This window comes from Oryzias latipes, chromosome 2 (genome assembly GCF_053564925.1).
Source record: "Oryzias latipes strain Hd-rR chromosome 2, Olatipes_Hd-rR_3.1".
NCBI classification, from domain to species: domain Eukaryota; kingdom Metazoa; phylum Chordata; class Actinopteri; order Beloniformes; family Adrianichthyidae; genus Oryzias; species Oryzias latipes.
Window position 1 is genome coordinate 37261458 of NC_136238.1, and position 18379 is coordinate 37279836.

General features: G+C 43.4%; 1 protein-coding gene across 1 annotated transcript; it reads left to right on the plus strand.

Moving 5' to 3' along the window:
* The first annotated feature begins 590 nt into the window (after positions 1-590).
* On the plus strand, positions 591-17238 carry LOC110013466 (NLR family CARD domain-containing protein 3). The gene is made up of 8 exons (XM_078939314.1): positions 591-682; positions 812-871; positions 9365-9443; positions 9605-9803; positions 9943-11743; positions 11840-12013; positions 16013-16186; positions 17157-17238. The coding sequence occupies exons 1-8, from the start codon at positions 591-593 to the stop codon at positions 17236-17238; spliced, it is 2661 nt and encodes an 886-aa protein (XP_078795440.1).
* The last annotated feature ends 1141 nt before the right edge of the window (positions 17239-18379 follow it).

An 18379-nucleotide genomic window follows, 5' to 3' on the forward strand; every position in this document is an offset into this window, starting at 1 on the left:
AACCACAGGAAGGAGCCCCTTCCTCTGAAAGCAGAGATGGTAACCATGACAACCAGAGTAAAGCTCAGAGGTGAGATGAACATCTCCAACTGTCCATGATCTTCTCCATGTCAAAGCTCAGGACTCACACCGGCAACATTCATTCTTCACAGAAACCAACCTGGACCTGGACCTGGACCTGGACCTGGACCTGGACCTGGACCTGGATCTGGACCTGGACCTGGACCTGGACCTGGATCTGGATCTGGACCGAGCTTGGGGTCCAACAGGAGTGACAGACCAAAGGGTTATTTAAAGCAATCCAAAAACAGTTGTTTAAGAGTGAAACAGTAAGTGTTTGTATAAAAGTTTGTAATAAAGTACGTGTTTTGCATGCAACGGATGGACAATATTTGATCGATTTTTAGGTTTTTTCCTACAGTGACAATGCCTTCATGCAGTGTCACACAATTGTCAGAAGGGGGCGTTTGACCAGACTGTCTCACTGCAGATCAGTCTGTTGATCTGAGTTCAATAGTTCAACATGGAAGAGAATCTGATGATCATAGATATCAACAGGAATCATTTTTTGACAATGTTTTTTCATCAGGATGCAACAGCCATTTGTAACTGACTGTGGATCTGGAACGAGCCGTGTTTTCTCCAAGACTCACTTAAAAGACATCAGTTCAGGACTGGAAAGGTGAGTGTTTGTCAGAGGTAAAGTAGCATATCAGAGCTAAACAGCCACTCCAGCAACCTTCATTCTTCACAGGAACCAACCTGGATCTGGATCTGAATCTGGATCTGGATCCAGCTGTGGGTCTTTCAGGAGTGACATATCAAAGGATTTACCTATAAATTTCAAGGACATCCATCCAGGAGTGGAACAGTGAGTGTTTGTCAGAGTTAAAGGAGGCTGGATTCTAGTTCAGATGATCAACAGTTTTCAAATGAAGGACTTGAGGTCTGGTTCAGTTCTGGATCTCTCTGATCAGACTCACTTGGAGCATCATGTGTGATGAGATCTTTTCAGTTGAGTGTTCTGAGAGTCTCTGAGAGCAGAGATGTTGGAGAAGAAAACATGTTGACTGCTGACTCTGACTGACAGCAGCTCCAGTCTAATGAGAAGAATCACTGCAGACTCCTAGGATTCAGATTTTCATGCTTTCCAAACATCACATTGTTCTAGTTTGACTTTGTGCTATCAGAATTTCTACATTTCTACATGGAGAATTGGAATCATCTTCTCTAGAAAAAAGTCTGGATTGACTGACAGAAAATGCTGAAACCTGGAAACAGTTGATCCAAACATGTCATGTTATTCCAGACTAAACAGCTCAGTCTGTGTTCATGTCAAAGTCCATCTGCTGTTCATGAAGAAGCAGATCCTCCAACACTCTGATGGTTTGGTGTTTGCAGAGGTCAACAGGTCACACAGAGAGTCCAGTCTGTAGCCTCCAGCTGTGGACCCATGAAGAGTGACCGGTCCAAAAAACAGCCTCCATCCTTCATAACTGAACCAGGACCTTCAGACTCACAGTAAGAAGCAGTTTCTAGTGAACAGAGATCTGTTGATGAATCTTCTTCCACAGACAATGTTTAGATGGGATTTGATTGTTGGAGAGAAACCCAAACAGTAACTTTATCTGTAACGCTTTCTTTTACAGTACAGTACTTACAGTGTACTTAAGTGGTATTTACATGGTACTTATTGTGTAACTACTGGGTACTTTTAGGGTACTTACATGGTACTTTTTATGGAATTTACTGGGTACTTACAGTGTGTTTACATGGTACTTTCTATGGGACTTTACTGGGTACTTACATGGTACTTTTTGTGTCTACTCTGTACTTACATGATACTTACTGTGTATTTATATGGTACTATTTGGTTCATACCTATGTGGTACATACTGGGTATTTGTAATATTCTTACTGGGTATTTACATGTTGTGTAAAGGTGTCTTTTATGGTACTTACCACATGTAAGAACAAGGTAAGTACAAATAAAGTACCTTGACCTTAAGGTCTGCACTCGCTACATGTTTCATGGTATTTACCATGAATTTACCACAGAAATTACCCCTTAAGTACACTGAAACTGGACTGTAAAAGAAAGTCACCCCTATTTCCACTCAACTACATGGTACTTTTATTACTAAATACCGGGTTTGTTCACTTGAATATTACTTGGTACTTACCCCTTAAGTACAATGAAACTGTACTGTCAAAGAAAGTCAGCCCTATTTCCACTCTATTACATGGTACTTTCAGTAGTAAGTACTGGGTATGTTCACGTATTACCTTCCTGTCTAGTGTACATACACACTTGGTCTTCTGACCTCACCAAATGAGACAATGCTAACTTGTTGGTAAGGGTAAAGTAACTACATTGTAAAAACACACTCTGGCCTGATTACTTCTTGTAACATGAGGCAAATTTAAAGAGAAACAAGACAGCAGTGAAAATAACAATCTTTAATATGAAACATGTCTGCAGCATACAAAGAGTCATCACAATAACATTTGTTTTAAGTATGTAAGTCAAACCCAGCCTTAGAAATTTGGGTGTCATTTTTGACAGAGATATGTTGCTGGAGCAGTACTCCAAACAGCTGGTCAGGAACTGTTTCTTCGAGTTGATGAATATTTCTAAACTAAGGAAAATGGTGTCATATGAAGATCTAGAACTTCTTATTCATGCCTTTGTGTCTACATGGCTAGACTACTGTAACAGTCTGTTTTCCTGTCTAAATAAGGAGCATGTCTCGCCAGCAGCTGATCGAGAACTCTGCTGCCAGGATCTTGACCCCCACTAAGAAAAGTGGGGGGGTGTATTGCCAAGAGTCTGGCGATACGATATGCATCCCTATACACGCCCTGCGATACGATACGTATCCCGATATTTTACCGAAACATTTTCTTTGTTTTATTTAAATATGACTTTGAAAAAAACTCTACTTGAATTTTAATGTCTTCCACTGTAATAAAATGGTCAAATTCAGTTTATTTAATGATCACAATGCTAAGCACTGCAGCTGTATCTCATGTATATGTTGCGTTTACCAAAGCAAATTCGTAGTGCTTTTATTTTGGTAAGTTAAAATATGGAAGGGGAACAGTCAACATTGTCTGATTTGCAAAAACTATATATATATCTTTCTGTGTAAGAAAAACCAAGACTGAATGTTTTTTTAACCAATAAGTTTCTATTGGGGAAATAAAATGCTGTCTATTTCCAGCATTGCTTAATGTAGCTTATCCTGTAGTTTTAAATGGTTCAGGAGCCTGAATGGTGCTTCAAAAATAAAGGGGGGGGGGGGGGGGGGGGCACAGATTCTCTCCAGAAACAATAAAGTGTGATGAATAGGCAGCAAGAAACAGTGTTGTTATGAGACATGAACTACTTCGTTTTTACTTGGGATGGCTACCAAACAGAAACTCTGAGCCATGTTGCTGCCAGTAAGATATAAAAAAGTGGATTGCTGTGCTTTTTAGCGGCTCAGATAAGTACGAGTGAACCACGGCAGCGGCTAATAGGCTAATGCGCTTAGCATCGGCTAAAATGCTATCGCCAAAGCGTGCCAAAGTTCTGCAAAACCTCCTGGCAATAGATTCTAGTTTAGTGACCTGATGGATCAGAGGTATGTGTACAATGCTCTGACAAAAGGCTGACATCATCAGATCGTGGCGAGGAGCGTTACCAGTTTACTTCCATGTGGGAGAAGCGTGGCTGCAAAGGTGCAGCAGAAAACAAAGCCCCTTTTTTGTCACATAAAGCAACTTTCCTTTGTTCTGTCCTGCTGCCTCATCATCACACTTTATTGTTTCTGGAAAGAATCAATGCCCCCCCCTTCTCTATTTTTAAGGCACCATTCAGGCTCCTGAACCATTTAAAAGTACTGGAAAAGCTACATTAAGCATGTTGAAAATAAACAGCATTTCATTTCCCCAATAGAAACTTATTGGTTAAGGAACATTCATTCTTTGTTTTTTCTTACACAGAAAAAAATGTTGTTGTGGAAATCAGACAATGTTGACTGTTCCCCTTCTATATTTTAACTTACCAAAATAAAAGCACTAAGAATTTGCTTTGGTAAACTGTTGAACTACAATGAATATCACTGCATGTTTTTTGAGGGGAACTATTTTGTGCAACGCAACGTTACATGCCTGTTTAAATAAAGGCAGAGCCACCTGCTACTATCTCTTCATGGGTGACAGGATTAATGGCTGCCGGAAAGTTGAAAGTGCCTCCAGTCTCGTTTGTAACTGTGAAACAGTTAATACTCCAGAGAGATGTCTGAACCAGGGAGCACAAGTAGGAGCTTGCACACAGCTCGGGAGCAGTCCGCTGCAGAAGATTCAACATATACGCAATACATGAATGAGATACAGTTGCAGTGCTTAACATTGGGATCATTAAATAAACTGAAATTGACCATTTTATTTCAGTGGAAGACATTAAAATTCAGGTTGAGTTTTTTCAAAGTCATATTCAAATAAAACAAAGAAAATGTTTCGGTAAAATATCAGGATATGTAGTGTATCGCGGGTGTGTATTGCCAGACTCTTGCCAATGCACACCTCCAGTAATTACACTCGACTTAGTAACCCTGGGTTAATGCACGTGAGTACATAATGACATTCTCAATGGATCGCAGATTTCCAGAGTCACCATGGAAATGCATGGAGAAAAAAAGAGAGCGCTACACTTCAGTGAGACAGAGTCTGAGATTTTAATGACAGCATATGAAGATTACATTCAGATCAAAAAAGTAATTCTGCTGCATCAGGAAAAAGAGTTTCTGCTTGGAGAAAAAGAATGGACAAAGCCTGACCAGAGCTCTTCTAGGGCCGGCGTTTGGGGGTGGGGGCCTGGGCTTGCCCCGGGGGGTGCGACGCTTTCTGGCTCCTCTCTCTCTGTGTGGGGTGGGTAGTGCCGGGCCTGGGGTGTCGGTGCCTCCGGGGGTGGGGCCCCTGGGCTGGGTGGGCCTGGCCCCCCTGCTGGGGGGTGGGGGTGGGGGGACAGCTGTTTGACCACCGGGGGACAGTCTATCAGCTGTCCCCAACTTACCCCCTTCCTCATATAACCTCATATTAGGGTGAGGGGGTGGGGGGTCTAGCCTGCGATGCGCCTTGGGGGGAGCTACTTGGCAGTGGCCCCCCTCCTATGGTTGCCGTATGGAGTGGGCCCCCCCTCTTTCGGTTTTATTTGCACCTTAGATATGTAGGGTCCTTGGTAGGGGGGGTGCTTGGACATCACTGCCAGCAAGCAGCAGATGTCCTCCTAGCACCCTACCCGCCAATTTCAACCGCACCTTAGACATTTAGGGCCCCTTGGTGGGGAGGGTGAGGGGACGTCACTGTGATTAATAGGAGATGTCCCCTTAGTGCCCTACTTGCCAATTTTAACTGCACCCCCCTTAGTACACACACCCCTCCCCCTTCAATATATACATTCCAACATAAACACACACACATGCACACACACACCCTCTCAAACACACATACACGCACACACATTTTGCAAGGAAGGTGGGACCTGGGTCCATCTGTCCCCTACCCCTTCCCTGGTGGGGGGTGCGGGCCCCTTGGCGACGGCGGCCGTGCCCCCTGGGTGCCGGTCTCCTGGGCCCGGCGGTGCTCTCTCCGCGCGGTGGGGGGGTTCACATTACACCTGAGCCGGGGGTGTTCGTGTCCCTGGGGGGTGGGTCCTGGTCCTTGCCCCTGAGCGCTGGGCCCCGCCAAACTTCCAACTGTGGCCGAGCCTGGTCGGGCCATATTTACAACAACGCTTGTGGGCCCCTTTTTTTTCCCCGGGGTTCCCCCCTCCTGGGCGGGGGCAGCGGGCCCCTGCCTTGCTCCTCCCTGGACCAACCGTGGGCCGGGTGGGTGGCTGCCTGGAGTGCGGAGCGGGTCTCCCTTGGGGGGTCCTGGCTCGTACCTGGGGTTGGGGCAGGGGGATGCCCGGAACTCCTGGGTGGTGGTGGGGTGCTCGTCTGGGGCTGTGGGCGTCCATCTCCGGTGGGGCCCTGGGTTGGGCTCTCCCGGCGCGGCTGCTTTCCTGGTTGGGCTAGGGCGGCGCTCTCTTTCCCTCCGCGCCTCCCTGCTCTCTGGCTCTGGGGGCCTCGCAGCGGTCCTGCTGGCCCTGGCCTGGGTGGCGGTCTTTGTCGCCCGGGGGGCGGTTGTTCCCTGCCGTTCCCGTGTGGCGTTGGGGGGATTCCGGCTGCCGCTGCGGCGGGGGTCTGGGTGTGGGGGTGGCTGGGCGCTCCTCCTTCTTTTCACATTCCACCATCCATTTTAGAAGAACATAAACACTCACCTGAGCACAGGTGTTAGCTGACCTTTGCACTAATAGTTTGCATGATTGAATGAATGAAAGATTTCACACTAGTTGGTTTAAAGGCATAGGTATGCGTATGTGAACACTTTCTGTTTTGTGTACATGTTGACATGTGGACATTTTTGCAGCTAGCAGGTATGTTGATAACATTTCAGTGTGTGTGGACAGGCCCCGCCCTTTTTGTACTACATTTTAACCTTACCGTAATGATTAACAACCAGTAAATGTCAGGTTCGCAGAGATACCAAAGGTTCAGAAATGAAAATGCCAGGCAAAAGTATAGTTTAAAAACTTTTATACAGCGAAAAATGTTGTATTAATACAGTTGTCCAGTCTTGATCTATAAAAAATAGTTAAAACCCAACCCGAGTAAAATGGTTAAAAATACGGCTGGGACAACAGACTAAACAATTAAATAAAAGAATCGGTCAGAATAAAAATAGAAAAAAAAATACAACTGGGTCAACAATCAACAAAATAATAAAATCCACCAGGATAAAACAGTTTTAAAAACGGTAAGGCTGGATCAGCAGTCCAAATAAATAAATTAAAAAGAGCTTTCAATCCCAGCTAAGTCTTAAGAGGGAAGAATCTGGTAGGAGCAGAGCTCAGTGTAGACAGGTCCAGCGCAGCTCCTCTAGTTGCAGCCTTTGGCCCTGCGACGTTCATTAGCTGAGAAATCGCGTTGAATAGTTCCTCCCACACAGCGCGTCACGTCCAGGGCTCGTCTTCTTCTCTACCGATCCCGTCAAAGTCCTCACTTGCCTCGGATGTTTGAATTCTTCCAGTGAGCGCGCCTCCGTGTAGCTCTGCTGGGTCTCCGTGCAGTTCCTTCTCTCATGCTCTTCCTCGTCGGAGCTTTGCCGTTCCCCTGCTCTCGCCTGCCCTCTGGCTTTTAAGAGAGGGCATGACGCCCACAGCCAATCGTATGGGGTTGGGGAGGGGTTTCCCCATTAGTCCTTTTTTGTCCCTGTAAGTCCTTCCACCCGGTAATAATTGACCAAATCACAGCAAACCAAAACATCACCGCACACAGAAAAACAAAACAAAGAAACAAACAAAGCATGCACCAAATTTGGGAAAAAAGGTAAACCCTCCGACATAAACCTGTCTACTCTATGCTTGGTCTTACCCCCATCTCACTATCACCCCCCCCCCCCCTTTCTCTAACATCCCTCTCTTCTTCCCCTCTTTCCTTTTCCGTCCGGTCCAACACCAGAAATTTTCAAACATGGTTGAAATTAATAAAGTTTGGCCTCAATTACAAAAGGGGTTTATCCAGACATACCTCTGGTTTGTCTGAAGATTAGCAACCCCTCTTGTTAAAGTAAAATATGTCCAACAGCTAGGCCCTCAGCTCTCATCTGCTTGCCTAGCTGTTGGACAGGACAAGTTAAAAAAAAAAAAAAAAAAAAAGAATGGACAAAGCAAACACACAAGTTTCTATCTCATTTCTATTTTCATTGTGACGCAGATGTATCAATATAAATATCTGGATAAATTATCCAACTTTGTCAACTTAAATGAATTACTTCTATTAGTATCAAGTAATTGAGTTAAATGTATTTATCCTGATTTATTACATTTATCCAATTCAATTATTATTTTTTCAACTACAAAATACAAATTTTTCTAATTAAATGTCATATTACTCCAATTCAATTAAATGTTTTTCTATCTTAATTTATCGTACTTCTTGAACCCTCACATGTCTAAGTGTGAGCCTGCAGATATACTAATTTTAATAACAAATAAAATGAAGATACAACATAAATTCACAACATGAAATCAAATACCATTTCCCCAACTTTAACATTAACATACAAGACAGTAGGGGTGCTTAATAAACTCATTATCCTCCTACCCTCCCTCTCATTCATGGTGCAGAAAGAATGAAACACAATAGGACAAATAACTAGACAATACACCGTAAAACAGCTAAACAACTAAACACATTTAGTCAAAAACATATTTAAACCCAAATCTGTCCAGACAGGCAAATTCAATTCAATTTTATTTGGGAGCCCTGGGCTGAGGGGACCCAGGCCCTATGCTTGGGGGGGCTGGGGGATGGCTGACCACCAGAAGAAAGTCTACAAGCTGTCTCCGACTTACCCCCCTTGCCAAGCCATTTACGGATGAATTTTTTTTTTCTGTGGATGATGTAATCTCACACAACCTCAGGGGCCACATCAAGCGTGGATAGAGGATGAATTGGTAGCACCACACTTTGAATTTTCCTGGGAGGTGGCTTTTGTCAATCCTCTCCTGTCCGTCCGTAAGCTGGAGCATGATGGTGGCTGGCATGTGGGTGTCATACAGCTCGCTGTATACAGTCTTCCCAAGCTTCGCACTGGTTGCTCAGCCAACAATGGAATTCTTTCTCCATTCACTGTAAAGGGGTGTGGTCATTCCTCACCCCCTTCCAGATCGAGAGACTGCGAGACTTTGAGGGTTTGGTTCTCATTCTTGCCCATCCAAGGAGATCTTCAAACCTCTTCAGGAACCTGGTAGTACATGGCGCTGTTTGCAGCAGGCTTGTTACATCATCCATGTAACTCCGCAAGGCTGGTAGTCGCTGGCCTGACTGTGACTTTATCCCTCGCCCCATCTGCCTACCACCAATCAGAATGACCTTGAAGGCTGCCATGAAGATGATGGTAGAGATTGAGCAGCCCATTACGATTCCTTTCTGTAGATGGTGCCAGCTGGTGGTAGCATCCTGTGTGGTGTAACATACTTGGAAACTGCTGAAATAGTTGCATATTAGTCTCTGGATACAAATTGGGATTGAGAATAATTCTAAGGCAAGGGTGACCGGTCAAAGCGTGGTCTCATCGACTTTACATCATCTTCCGGTACAGATAGGTGAGCTATTTGTCAATGTTCTTTCTAACCGACATTTCTGTCTTCATGTGTGCAGCAGTGAGTGTTGGAGCTTTTCCACAAACACAGAATAGATCTAGTAGATTCTACTGAGTGTTTGCAGGACACCAGTGGGTCCAGTAGGATCTGATTGTTGCTGATTGTCCACAGACTGGACCAGCAGAGCTCAGAGACTCCCAGTGGTCCGTCTGTCCAGCAGCATCAAACACAGCTGGACTCCATCTTTCTGGTCTGTACATGAACAACAACTACTTTCCCATCGTTCTGTCCACAGTCGTTTCCATGCTGCACTTTGGACACCAGTGGACTGTCAGTGTGTCCAACATGGAGCTGATGTTTGGCTCCATGACTTCACTCTGATTGGCTCATTCATCTGGAATTCTGTTGCAGCTGCTGGAGGACAACATTGTCAATTTTATCAAGAAGGAGCTGAAGAAGATCCAGAAGCTTCTGAGTCACAGGGAGGATGAGGAGGAGCTGGAGGATGAAGATGACGAGCAGAGGAGCAGCAGAGAGTCAGTGATGAAGATCACAGTGAACTTCCTGAGAAGAATGAAGCAGGAGGAGCTGGCTGATGGACTGCAGAGCAGTAAGAGGATTTCTCTGAAGGTTTCAGCTGCTGAGAAATGAGGATTTACTGATGTCTGAACACATGGAACCACAGGGATTCAAACCCTCATCATTCAGGGCTGCAGAGAGTTGATTTACTGTTAATTGTCTTCATTCAGGTTTGACTGCCGCAGTATGTCGACATAAAGTCCAATCTGGTCTGAAGAAGAAGTTCCAGTGTTTGTTTGAGGGGATGGATAAAGCAGGAAGCCCAACCCTTCTGAATGAGATCTACACAGAGCTATTCATCACAGAGGGAGGAAGAGGAGAGCTGAATGAAGAACATGAGGTCAGACAGATTGAAGCAGCATCCAGGAAAGCAGACGGAGAAGAAACAAGCATCAGACAAGAAGAGCTCTTCCAACTCCCAGCTGGAAGACCAGAACCAATCAGAACCGTGATGACTAAGGGAGTGGCTGGCATCGGGAAAACAGTCTTAACACAGAAGTTCACTCTGGACTGGGCTGAAGGCAAAGCCCACCAGAACCTCCACTTCACATTTCCATTCACTTTCAGAGAGCTGAATGTGCTGAAAGAGGAGAAGTTCAGCTTGGTGGAACTTGTTCATCACTTCTTCCCTGAAACCAAACAAGCAGGAATCTGCAGCTTTGAAGACTTCCAGGTCCTCTTCATCTTTGATGGTCTGGATGAGTGTCGACTTCCTCTGGACTTCCACAAGACTCGGATCCTGAAGGACCCTAGAAAGTCCACCTCAGTGGCTGATCTGCTGACAAACCTCATCAGGGGGAACCTGCTTCCCTCTGCTCGCCTCTGGATAACCACACGACCTGCAGCAGCCAATCAGATCCCTCCAGGATATGTTGACATGGTGACAGAGGTCAGAGGGTTCAATGATCCACAGAAGGAGGAGTACTTCAGGAAGAGGTTCAGAGATGAAGAGCAGGCCAGCAGGATCGTCTCCCACATCCAGAGATCCAGAAGCCTCCACATCATGTGCCACATCCCAGTCTTCTGCTGGATCACTGCTACAGTTCTGGAGGATCTGCTGAAGAGCAGAGAGGGAGGAGAGCTGCCCAAGAGCCTGACTGAGATGTACATCCACTTCCTGGTGGTTCAGGCCAAAGTCAAGAAGGTCAAGTATGATGGAGGAGCTGAGACAGATTCTCACTGGAGTCCAGAGAGCAGGAAGATGATGGAGTCTCTGGGAAAACTGGCTTTTGAGCAGCTGCAGAAAGGAAACCTGATCTTCTATGAATCCGACCTGACAGAGTGTGGCATCGATATCAGAGCAGCCTCAGTGTACTCAGGAGTGTTCACACAGATCTTTAGAGAGGAGAGAGGCCTGTACCAGGACAAGGTCTTCTGCTTCATCCATCTGAGTGTTCAGGAGTTTCTGGCTGCTCTTCATGTCCACCTGACCTTCATCACCTCTGGACTCAACCTCATGGAGGAACTGAAGAAAAAAACCTTAAAGATTTTCAAACTGAAACAAAGCAATCGAATGTGGTTGTACCAGAGTGCTGTGGAGAAGGCCTTACAGAGTCCAAACGGACACCTGGACTTGTTCCTCCGCTTCCTCCTGGGTCTTTCACTGCAAACCAATCAGAGTCTCCTACGAGGTCTGCTGACTCAGACAGGAAGTAGCTCACTGACCAATCAGGAAACAATCCAGTTCATTAAGGAGAAGTTCAATGAGGATCTGTCTGCAGAGAAAAGCATAAACCTGTTCCACTGTCTGAATGAACTGAACGATGGTTCTCTAGTGGAGCAGATCCAACAGTTCCTGAGGTCAGGACGTCTCTCTACAGAGAAACTGTCTCCTGCTCAGTGGTCTGCTCTGGTCTTCATCTTACTGTCATCAGAAGAAGATCTGGAAGAGTTTAACCTGCAGAAATACTCTGCTTCAGACGAGGCTCTTCTGAGGCTGCTGCCAGTGATCAAAGCCTCCAACAAAGCTCTGTAAGAACTCTCAGGAAAATCACCATCAGTCAACAAATGAATCTGAGTGGAAACATGAAAGATTCAATAACTGCTGTCTGTCTTTGCTTTCTTCAGACTGAGAGACTGTAATCTGTCAGAGAGAAGCTGTACAGGTCTGTCCTCAGTTCTCAGCTCTCAGTCCTCCAGACTCAGAGTTCTGGACCTGAGTGTCAACAAGCTGCAGGATTCAGGAGTGAAGCTTCTGTCTGCTGGACTGGAGAGTCCAGACTGTAAACTGGAGACTCTCAGGTCAGGTTTCATTCAAATGTTGATTCTATACAAGAAGTTCTGTCTTTTTTTCTGTGTTTCAGGATTAAATGTTAAATAGACGACAGTGCAGAGGTAACAGCAGAGGACTGTTGCATTGAAGTAAAAAGAAAACATTCTTCATGAGTTAAAAATCCTGGTTTTTCCTTATCTGATGGTTACAAATGTTATAGTGTTTTTTTTCACCAGACTTTCCTGGAGTCCCTAAACCCATCCAGGTATTGATATCTGGAAGAAGTTCATGTTCTGTGTTCTTTGAAGGAAAACATGAATCCATCCCCGAACTGCAGGTTTCAATGGACAGTTACAGAGATTTTTGACCCACAGAGCAGCAGCTCCTTCTGAAGAGATATGAGGAGGTCAAACTGCAGCAGACTGACAGGTCTTTCCCATAGACCTGGTTCTGGTGATTATTCAGAACCAAGCTTGAATCAGAACCAGGTCTTTTATTTCTAATCTTTTATTTCTAATCTCAAAATTAGTTTCCTTCATCTATGCTGTTTTTGGGTGAAGAACCTCTGTAGGTAGTTTATGTTCAAGACTGGGGGCGGAGCTACCTGGCCAAAGGACTACTCTTAGATCAACGAACCAAGAAACTGAAAAAGATCCTAAAAGATTTCTGGGATCAGAAATGGGACTTTGGGAGCAGCAGACTCTGTGGACCTCACTTAATGTTTCGAGCTCCATTGCATACTGTAATACAGCTTAAGAACATCCTAAATTTGAGGTTTCCACCTGGCAATACAGTTTTCAAACATCTATAATCCAATAATTTGTACTCCATTCTGATGCTAACATATTGGTTAATTCAAGTAAGAAATCTCATTGAAACTCGGAGGAGGATTAAAGCCCCATCACTTTCGGTGCAGAGTAGGTACGTGGAGTGCAGTTGTCATTGCAGCTCCAGATCACGGAGGGCAGGGCAACAATCTGCAGGGAAGCTGCAGGACAAGCAGAGACTGTGGCACTTTTAAGCCATCCGACTTTGTCGAGGGTTTAAAATCATCCGCCAGAAACTGAATTGCTGACCGAGGAGTATGGGTCGTGGGCTCAGAAAGCGATGCATAAATAAAGACAAAGCTGTATTAGTCCTGGCAATGAATATATAAATAACTTAGAACTGATCAGTTCAGAATGATCGAGATAAAGGGTATAAAAGTCTTTTTTTTTAAAGAACAATTATGAGAAGGTGAAATCAAGCAGTGAGTTTAAAGAGAAGGTTCTGTTGTGTATTCATTGCACAGAGCACAGATTCCAACAAGAATTGACAGTTAAATATGGAACTTGCCGTAATAATAACACCAACATTTTTTTAATATGTACCAATAGTAAGAGACAAGTAACCTTTTGTCATTTCATGAGGGACGCACCTTCGGAAAGCCATCGAGGAGCAGGCGAATAGAAGGTTATCCAAGGTCGAAGGAGATTACGTAGATGAGAAAAGTCGACATCTCACGTAGCAATGGACGGCAGCTCGGCTGGATTTGATGTTTTGTACTTGATATCAGAGGTTCTCAAATAGGTGGACAACAAGAGCACAGATAACTTAAATATCAATTGGCAAAAGGGGTGTCTGGATACTACAATGAAGAACAATTTGAGATAGATGAGGGATCATAGGTTTGAAAATATTTAATCTGGGCTGAACCTCATGCATTTAGAGGCGGATGACAATAAGTCTCTAAATGGAGATACTCTTAGTCAAGTGTCATATGCTTGAAAGCAGGGCAGACTGAGGATTGGCTCATGGACACAAATTTTTAAACAAAAGAAGAAAAGGAAAGGAGAAGAAGAAAGGAGAGAGGGGCAGAAAGTTGGAGACACAGGGCGTTCCTGGATGGCGAACTAGTTGATCTATTTTTTGCTTCGCTCCTGCTTTAAAAAAAAGTTGTGTAGAGATACATAGCGACCACCCTTGCTTTCCAAAGTATCATCTTGAATATTTTCTAATTTTCTAATGGCCATGGCGAAAAAGACTGAATGTTCAGCCAGTGGCGGTTTTTGATATGGGCGATGTGGGCGGTCGCCCAGGGCGGCACTTCATAGGGGGCGGCATTTGCCGTGACCAATGCGTTACACATAATGTGCTACTATATTCAAAGAGGAAGCTTAGAGCTCTTAATTTGAAATTGCTTCAGCTGCCGACACTTAACACTTTTATTTTGACACATCAGACTCTTAAGAAGCTCGTCATCCTATTTCACCTTCACACTTATGGTGCAAAAAAGAAGACCATTTTTTATGGATTGAGTTTTTTTGGAGAATTTCTACTGTTGGTGTTGCACAAATTTAGGGAAATGCCAAATATGTTTGGAGTAATCCCACTGATGAGTTCTATGATTTAGTCTTTAATGTTTTATAATACCTAAACATATTAATCACAATAAGTTTTTTTTAGATCTAATCCCTCTGATATGTTTCACAAAGACACACACAGGACGTCACACATTAAGAAATTATGGTAACACTTTATATTAAGATTCCTTAACAAGCTTTGTTAACACATTAACAAGCATTATAAATTAATTTATAGGGTGTTAGTAAGACATTTATTAGTACAATAAGTCTAATAAGGTTTATTAAATTACTTAGTTAACACATTTACAAGCATTATTATTAGGATGTTTTCAAAATGCTAATGATGCATTTACTGATATCATAGGTGCTTAACAAATGTGTCAGTGTTAATAAGCTTAATAGGATTTATTAACAACCTTTGTTAACAAATTAAGAAGTATTATTATTGTTTGGGGTTCTAGTAAGATATTTATTAGCATTATAGATGCCTGACACAAGCCTAAGTGTTCATAAGCTTAATAAGTTTTATTAACTAACGTAACAAATTAATAGGCTTTATTAATGTGTCAGATGCTAGTAAGATATTTATTAGCATTATAGATGTCTTGCAAATACCTGAAAGTGTTAATAAGTTTTATTAACATCTACAGTCAGACCATTGTCTTCTAAATCCATATTACTAAACTGCTTATAAGTTTTACAAATGTATTAATTAACTTTGTTAATAGTTTATTAATTGTTTTGCAGCACCCCATCTAAAGTGTGGATGTTTTTTAATACAAACAACCACAAAGCATAAAGATTGTAAAAAGAACTTTATGACATTAAAACAGACTAAACATACACAAATTGTTCTGTAAAAGATATATAAAAATTTAATTCAGACAAATAAAAAATTTTTTTAAACATATATACTGTTGTTGGATGACTAGCATCATAGCTAAAAGGTTCAGCGCACTGTCTAGTGGGTCTAGATGACCCAACTCCCAATGTTAAAATGCCCAGGATAGCACAAGGGTTAACATATTATAAGGAGTTTATTTTCATACTGACATACTCAGTTTTCCTTGTTTCATGTACTTTATTTTATTTACAGTAGGTCAGTTTGTGCTGTTTGTAGACTGATTTGGAATATGAATCAGCAACAGAATAAATGTGGAACATCTGCCAAGTGGAGTCAAATCTCTTTCTCCTCCTCCTTGTATCATGACCGACCCCCCTCCCCCCCATCTTGTTTTCTTTTAAACTCATACCCCGAATCAGTGACACAGTCCTCCGTCCTCACAGTCCTCCATCCTCACAGTCCTCCCTAACAAGGAGTTAGGGAGTAGGGTGGGAATTTGGACACAGTCTGTGTTTCATTATTTAGTTTTTGAAATTTCACATTTTTTAAATCAAAGCTTTAAATCTATGGGATTTAAATATGTAGTCATGAATGATTCATGATGATCAACGACATTTCAATTTCTCGTCTGTTTTCACTTCATTTCAAGTCAATTCTAATATATTGCATTTTCATTCATGATCATGTTTTTGGGTCCAAATCCAAAAGAAATGAAAAAACAGTTAAAATGTCATCTATTAGTCTGTCATCAGGGCTGGTCCCACCTGAATGAATGGACCAACTTCCTGGACCTCCAGCTGCATCACTGCTCCTGAACACACTTTTCTGTCTGATTGCAGATTGAAGAATTGCAGTTTGTCAAAGATCAGCTGTAAAGCTCTGGTCTCAGCTCTGAAGAAAAACCCGTCTAATCTGACAGAACTGGACCTGAGCTACAACAACCTACAGGATTCAGGAGTTCTTCATTTGTGTGGTTTTCTGGAGAGTCCAGACTGCAGACTGCAGACTCTGAGGTGAGTAAAGAAGCTGAACTCCCTGAAATATGAGAAGAACTGATCAGATGAAGAGCTTTCTGATGTTGATTGATAGAAACTGATCTGTTTCAATCAGGATCTTGTAAATCAGGATCTCCAACCTATTATAGAACACTGATCCATCTCCAACCTATTATAGAACACTGATCCATTTCATGTCAGAAAAATGTTCACAGATCGGCCTGTAGAAATTTCAAGTTGGCATCAAAATTAGTTTTAGCTCCAGTTTCCAGAAAACCATTCAAAGGATTCTACATCAAATCTATTTGAAGAAAATAGTTTGAAAAGATCTTTAAATATTCAATGTAGAACAGACACTTCCTTTGGATGTCACTAGTACAACAAAAACAGACAAAGTGTTGTGTTCTGAAACTGCTCTGCTTAAGTTCCTCTGTCTCGTCTGGTGTGCCCCAAGGTTCTGTCCTTGGTCCTCTTCCTTTCATTAACTATCTTCTACCCCTTGGAAATATTTTCCGTAAATGTAATCTTAATTTTCATTGTTTTGCCGATGTCACCCAGCTATATGTATCAAGCAAACCTGACTCCTCTCTTCCACCCTCTTCCCTCCACTCCTGTCTATCTGAAATCAAAAACTGGTTCACCTTAAACCTTCTAAAAACTCAATAGTGATAATAATAATAATAATAATAGTAATAAAGACAATAACAACAATAGCTACTTCTTGTCGGTTCCAAATCCACCCTCTCCAAAGCCACAAGTGTTACTCTTTCCATTGACTCATCTTAAGATAGAGAGATAAGATAAGATAAAGCTTTATTGTCATTGTAAAATCACACTAAGTACAACAGTACAACCCAGTGTCCTGGGTGTGTCGGCAGTCTTTAATGATGGTGCCCCCCCTCCCAAGACAGCGAGTGCTGTAGAGGTCCTTCAGTGAGGGAAGAGGGTAGCCAATGATCTTTTGGGCAGTGTTTATGACCCTCTGTAGGACCTTCTTGTGTGCCATGGTGCAGCTAGAAAACCACACAGAGATGCAGTATGTTAGCACACTCTCAATGGACCAACGGTAGAAGGCGACCAGCAGCTCTCTCTTCAGGTTGACCCTCCTGAGGATCCTCAGGCAGTGAAGATGCTGTTGGGCCTTTTTCATTACCTCTGTAGTGTTTGAGCTCTATTGGACGTCTTCATCAATGTGCACACCGAGGTACTTGAAGCTTGGCACTCTCTTCACACACTCCCCATTAATGACAATGGACTGCAGATCTGACTTCTTCCTCCTGAAGTCCATGATCAATTCTCTTGTTTTTGAGGTATATAGGACCAAATTGTTGTCTGCACACCACCCCACCAGCCTCTGGATCTCATCCCTGTATGCTGTCTCATCACCACCAGAGATAAGCCCCACCACCGTTGTGTCATCGGCAAACTTAATGACTATATTGTCTGGGTGTGTGCTGACACAGTCATACATGTACAGTGTGTACAGCAGAGGACTCAGCACACAGCCTTGTGGGGAGCTGGTGTTTAAACTCTGGGCTGTGGAGAGATGAGGACCCACTCTGACTCTCTGTGCTCTATCAGAGAGAAAGTCTCTGATCCAACAGCAAGTGGTGAGAGGAAGTCCAACATTCGACAATTTTGCTGACAGTCTGTCCGGCATTAATTGTATTAAATGCGGAGCTAAAGTCGACAAAGAGCAGCCTACCATAACTCCCTTGTGTTTCCGGGTGGGAAATGGTGGTGTGGAGCGCTGTCGATCTGTTAGCTCTGTATGCAAACTGTAGTGGGTTGAGTGTGGGTGGGAGGTAGGACATGATGTGACGTGGAACCAGTTTCTCAAAACACTTCATAATGACAGATGTCAGAGCCACCAAGGCTGGAAACTGAACAGTACTGGAAAAGTATATGGGAGAAAGAGATAGCACATAACAGTAATGCCCAGTGACTGGTCTCTCTGAGAAAAGAAAATAGCAACCTCCCTGAACAGAATCCAGTAACCATCACAGTGGCAGACATCCAAGAAAGAGTCTCAGGTATGAAGAACTGGACAGCACCGGGCCCTGACATGATACATGCCTACTGGCTAAAGAAGCTCACTGCACTCCATGAGCGCCTGGCAGCACAAATGAACCAGCTGCTAAGAGATGGGACTCACCCCGAATGGCTAATGGAAGGGCGAACGATCCTGATCCATAAGGATCCCTCAAAGGG